Below are 6,125 nucleotides of genomic sequence, written 5' to 3'. Positions count from 1 at the left end.
GCTCAGGACGTGCCCACAGACGGAGGTCATCTTGAAGCGGCAGGGCTGCCCCCTGAAGCTGGCCGTGTACTCGTGCACTGAGCATGCTCCGTTCAGCCCCTTCCGGCTGCTGCAGCTTCCTGTGGGGGCGGCAAAGTTAGCAGCTGAGGTTCATCTTCCCTTGAATGGTGTGAAAAACCTGGACCAGCTCACACAGGAAGGACAGCAATCATGTTCCAGCTCACACAGGAAATACTGCAATCGTGTTCCAGCTCACACAGGAAATACTGCAACCACGTTCCAGCTCACACAGGAAATACTGCAGTCACGTTCCAGCTCACACAGGAAATACTGCAGTCACGTTCCAGCTCACACAGGAAATACTGCAATCACGTTCCAGCTCACACAGGAAATACTGCAATCACGTTCCAGCTCACACAGGAAATACTGCAATCACGTTCCAGCTCACACAGGAAATACTGCAATCACGTTCCAGCTCACACAGGAAATACTTTATTGCAGAACTATATTGAACACTGAACAGCAAACCGGCTAATTAAATCATAATTACATATCATGTGTCTGTATAACCTGAGGAAGAAATATGAAACAGCAAGAAGCCACACTGAGCCAAGTACCTCTGACAAACTGCCTGCAAGTTTAAGAGTGGGGAAAACATGCTCCATGGTGAAGTAAAGGCTTGCGTTCTCAGAGCCTAATGTGGTCTGGGGGGGGGATGACCAGATAAAAGTACGCAGGGCATGTTATGCTAATGTGAGATCTTTCCAAGGCTATCAGGTCCATTAGGGAGAGCCCAGGAGTGGTCTGCGATGGGGTCTCGCGTATAAAAGGGGGACTTGGGCGATGGACAGAGAGAAGAGATCGACTGACATCGCTCGCCATCAGACCGACCCCACCGAACATCGCCAGGCAGACCAGCTACGCCGACCCCACCCAACATGCTGCTGCCCCAGGTAAGGGCACCTTCCCTCTCCACGGGCGCCCTGGCCACCCTGAGCTGCACACGCAGGGCCGGTCCTGAGCGCTTTAATGTGACTGATGACTTCTACAAATTACACTGGGCGAGGACGATGAGGATTTCGCATATATTCTAACGTATTCTGCCGTTCACTTCTCAGCTCCATCTTCATGGTTTAAAATACATTTCTGGCAAAAGCCCCGCTGGGTGTTTACTGCAAATTAAAGTTTCACATGCATGCTCCGAATATTAAAAGATGCTGCACAGTTAGAATGCTGAAAGAGTAGGACACACACAGACACTCTCACACACTTCTGTCTGTCTCTCTCTCTCTCTCTCACACACACTCTCTCCTGTCTCTGACACTCTCTCACACACTTCTGTCTGTCTCTCTCTCTCACACACACACTCTCACACACACACTCTCTCTCACACTCTCACACACACTCTCTCACACACTCTCTCACACACTGTGCTCTCACTCACACTCTCACTCACACAATCTCTCACACACTCTCACACACTCTCACACTCTCTGTGCTCTCAGCTCCTGCCCGTGTGTGCCCTGGTGCTGCTGGTTCTGGATCCAGCGCTAGGCGGGCCAGTCAGCGGGCGCTGTGTGGATGAGACCTTCTGTTTGGCCAGTCTGGAGGAGTACCACGCCCACCTGGTGGACGTGCCCAATCGCATCAATGAGCGCAGCGTGGCCGCGTGGCGATACGTGTGAGTTTCTGTCAATCACAATGTGCGGGAAGGTCGGCTCCGCCCATTACTCACAATTCATACGAAATAAAAACATACAGAAACAAAATGTTTTATCGACCGGCATTTCTCTCATGCTAGATTGTTCTGTTCTGTATAGTTTCATTTCAACAGTCTGTTTTTTAATTGGCAGTTCCCCAGGCTGACACTGAACTATAAATCAGGAGAAATGAGTGTTGTTCTGCTACGCAGGGAGAAGATCGACCTGGACAGAGTGCCGCAGGTGATCTACGAGGCTAACTGCCTGACGAGCCACTCGTGCCGGGACGTGTCCGGGCCGCTCAGCCTGGAGTCCATCCCCATCTCCATCAAGATGCCGGTGCTGAAGAAGAGCAGGCGGTGCGTCTCGTACTCCCTGGAGTTCGAGACCGTCACCATCGCCTGCATCTGTGCCACCACCCGCCAGTCAGACGACAGCTCGCCGCTCTAGAGCGTCTGTGGACACGCCCAGGAGGCCAGCGCACCGTCTCCTCGCGTTGCCCGTTTCCCTCGTGAGCGTGGAGCTGTGTGCACCGGCTAAAGAAGGAGCTTTTGTTATGCTGTAATGGTGGCCGCTTAATCAAGCTGTGATATCTTGTGGTGTTTGTGATTCATTGATCTGATAATGTATATAAATTCATCAGCACAAGGGCAGGCAGATTGTTCTCAGCAAGCATTCGATGCTGGGGTCAATGTTAGCCAGTTTTCCATAAGAACACAAGAGAAAAATGTGTACCCCACAAATGTGTAACTATGTATGAATGTACATATCTGACAGATCTGACAATGAGCACATTTTTGAAGTGGATGTTTGTTTGTTCTGCATGATAAACCAAAATAAAGTTTGGAGCAACATTGTGTGTACTATTTTAACTCACACCATTTACAGCACCTTCCAGCTATGAAGCACACTCAAGTAGAGATGCCGATACAGGAGCTGTAGGGGAAAATTCACAGAACAAAAGATCTCCCTCCTTAAAGCATGATAAATAATCACAAGTCAAAATCAGACTCCACCGTAGTGAGCAGGCTGGTTCCTCCAAAACTCTCGACGATGTGTGCTAAAAGTTTATCAATATGTCTGTATTAAAGTATGATATGTTCCCTGTACAGTTTCAAACTGATTAACTGCTAAATTGTGCTAGAATTACACAGTGAGCCAGCTGGGGCGGGGGAGGCATCTCGAACTGCGTAGTCAAGGACACGGGCAGAACGAGATATGCAGAAGCTGATCTCTCCAGGACTCTCAATGTTTTATTCCAGGAGTGTATCTATTTGACCTAGAACATTAATTATAGCTGAGCTTATGAAAACGCAAGAAACCACAGTGAAAACTGTTGAAATGAGAGCAAAGAATGCAACATGCATTTACTCCCTTAGAAGAGAATAATTAATCAAATAGTTAGTATGTCTGTATATTAGAAAAGCATATTAGAAGTGAATATTAAATCAAATGTTTAGAATGTCTGTATATTTTCAAAGATTACTGCTGCTTAGTTCGTCTTATAAAAGCCAAAGATACAGAGTGACGTGTATGGATGACGTGTGTGTTAGAGGGGGGGCATCCAGAACTTTATGAGGTCTGGTAGTTTGCCAAGAGCAGGTGCGGGGTGAAGTGAGGACAGGGGGAGTCCTGAACTTTGTTCGTAGTTGGTAGAACGCCCTAAACTTTGTACATAGTTGGCAGAGCATAAGGACTGTTGGCAATTTGCCACAATGACGTTGTGGGAGGAGCGTTGGGAGGAGTTACGATAAGAACAGTGTGGGTGATTTGCCAGAATGAGGTTTGAGGAGGAGTTGTAGGTGGAGTAACTGTGTATAAAATGGGTGTACAAATGACAGTCGGGGTTCAGTTCTGGAGAACTGATCCGGCTTTATGCGCTGCTGCTAATAAAGTCTGATTTTCCTGAAGAACTTGCTGCCATGGTGTCGTCTTTTCCCTCGCGAAGATGTTTTTCAACAAATTGAAGATTTTGTTTCCTCGACACGACAGAGCTTCTTGGAAACATTCCATCCAAGGGTATATGTCAAATAAATGACGGTCTGTGCAACACTTTGGATATGAACAGATAGGGAGACACACTATACTTCTCACTATATATCTAACTTTTTTAGATAGACAAACTAAATTTCCTTCTCATATGACATTGCTTATGTTTTGTTAGGCTGTAATGTTTAATTTTTTAGATAAAAATAAATGTATCCATTCGCTTCTCATCACAGGAACACCACGCGGTGCATCAGAATTCCAAACAGACAAAAAGCACCACAGAAGAAGAAAGATGAGCACTTCGCACACGGTCCGATACTTATTTTAAATATCTATTTTTCATTTTGTGCTTTTTCAGTGGGCTCTTTTTCATTCTTTATATTAGGAGAATAATTGCTTCTTATGCTTAGCATTTTACTAGCAAGCGAAAGTACGGAGTGGGCCTTTAACTAAATTGAAAACCATAGAATTTTGTCCCAATCCGCTATACTAGTTTTCTACCAAGCCAATTTCTCCACGTATTTTCTTCATAATAAAGCCGGTTTATTATCTGGGACGAACCAATTCTACTGCCATACTTTATAGTGGTAAGTATTACTGACTGCTTCTAAATTCAATTTAATAACAAATTAACAAATTAACTCATAAACTCCCGTACCTAGTTGGCTAGCTACAGGTAAAATATATTTAGTCAGCTAGCTTATTGCAACATGATACGTTCAGCGTTAAAACGAGTTTTCTACCTCATCTAGAACGGTAGTTTCCCTTGTTCTAGCAAGCTATTAAAGATGCCCACAAACTTGGAGCTGAATTGAAATTGTTTTTAAACTTGAAACTACTGTCAGATTTTGCTGAACTACTTTTTTAAGTTTAAGTTTAAGATTATATATTTTAAGTTTTCTAAAGTTGTATATTTGATGTGATTTACTGTTACTGTCCAATGGTAGCTAATTACAAATAAATAATCTAAGTTATCATACAGAAATCACATCCAACTTGTTTGGCCATAGCCATTTTCTCAGTGACTCCGAATAAGTGACCGCCCGGGTGACGGGGAGGTGTAATGGGTGTTAAATAAGTTCACTTCTGCATATCCACGTTTCTACAGTTCGTCAGTTGCCATGCTTACTTCAATTACCTCTGGTCTCGCTGAGGCATGGAATATTTCTAAGCACGCTAGGAGCTATTACAGCACTATAACCTTCTCGAATGTGGTGTTTGTAGGGACAACGGAATGTCAAATACGCATGTGTGACTTAGAACCGCCCTACAGTTTATCTGGGGCTTCGATTAGTTTAGCTGTAGCTTGAGGTCGCTTCTTATTGTTCAATTAGCTATGTTGGCGCTAGATTAAGTTACCTGCTTTTCAGTTGTGCTGAATAAGCATCAATGTGTAATACCATCACAACCAACAAGTACAACATTAACGTATTACATTTTTTTCGGAGACCCACCTTTGGATAGGATTTTTGCGATGGATTGTGCCAATGAAGGCTTCTCTGCGACCATCAAGATCGTCCTCATTGTTGACAATTCCGGAGGTGAGATGGGTAGACAAAGGATAGCTGGCACAAGCTAGTCTGACTATCTTGGCTATAGTCTGTAGCTAAACGTTGTTTTATCACCAGCAGTACGTTGATTAAGTTGTGTTCTGTTGGAGCGATGTGTCCTCATATGGTACAATGCCTGTAGCCAAAAGACAAAGCCAATAAACAGTTAACGTTAGTACAGTAACAAGATAGCGTTCAGTATCATGCTGGAGTCAGTAGCTAGCATAATGAGGCTTGATTGTTCAGAGGCTAGCTAGTAATGAACACCGGACACATCGTTGAATATAATCCACAAGTTATAAATAGATACGATGCTTCATATCTTGATAATAACAGAAAAATATGGTAATCACTTACCGTAACAAATGGCATTAAACTCTTTAAGTTAGCTTCAATTTTTGATCTCAGAGGCAGCCATGACACCTTTGACCTCGGAAGTAGTTCCTAGATACTTCCGGGTTAAGATTTTATTTTCCTCGCAAAAAATTGAATAAAACCTATTTTATATACAGTCTATGAATCAAACTCTGGTAGCAATATCACAATGCATTTTCTTTTATCAGACTCCAAAGCTAAATTCCAATAACAGTTTAAACAATCATATTTGTAACGAATTAATAAACGCTTGAACGGTATCTGTACACCCTGTCACAATATTTAAATCGTATTGTCTTGATTTTTCTTTACGGCTTTTGATGACGTTTAACTTTTTCATCTATAAATGTGCTTAGATTATGCATCAAAGTTTGTAGGGAAAATGTATAGATTATTTGTACATGATTATAAGAATCAAATGGAAAACATTGAAACGAATAAAATCCATAATTTTAGGACTGTTATTCGTTGGCGTAATTAAATTATGGTGTAGTAAATTATGGTCATACAA

At 43.2% G+C, this 6,125-nt stretch overlaps 1 protein-coding gene across 1 annotated transcript in view; it reads right to left on the bottom strand.

Annotated features, from left to right (window-relative positions):
* The window catches only part of top3b (DNA topoisomerase III beta), a 20,794-nt gene extending 15,107 nt beyond the window's left edge, over positions 1-5,687 (bottom strand). The window contains exons 1-3 of the mRNA XM_061261513.1: positions 5,597-5,687; positions 5,144-5,375; positions 1-119 (exon numbers count right to left, since the gene is read on the bottom strand). The exon at positions 1-119 is cut by the window's left edge and continues 13 nt beyond it. Of these exons, the coding sequence (XP_061117497.1) occupies positions 1-119; positions 5,144-5,213 (189 nt within the window). The 5' untranslated portion in view covers positions 5,214-5,375; positions 5,597-5,687. The remainder of the gene's footprint in view (positions 120-5,143; positions 5,376-5,596) is intronic.
* Between the last annotated feature and the right edge of the window lie 438 nt (positions 5,688-6,125).

This window comes from Conger conger, chromosome 11, assembly GCF_963514075.1.
Source record: "Conger conger chromosome 11, fConCon1.1, whole genome shotgun sequence".
Lineage (NCBI taxonomy): Eukaryota > Metazoa > Chordata > Actinopteri > Anguilliformes > Congridae > Conger > Conger conger.
The sequence above is the reverse complement of the archived record's forward strand: the minus strand, read 5'-3'. Positions and strand labels throughout refer to the sequence as shown.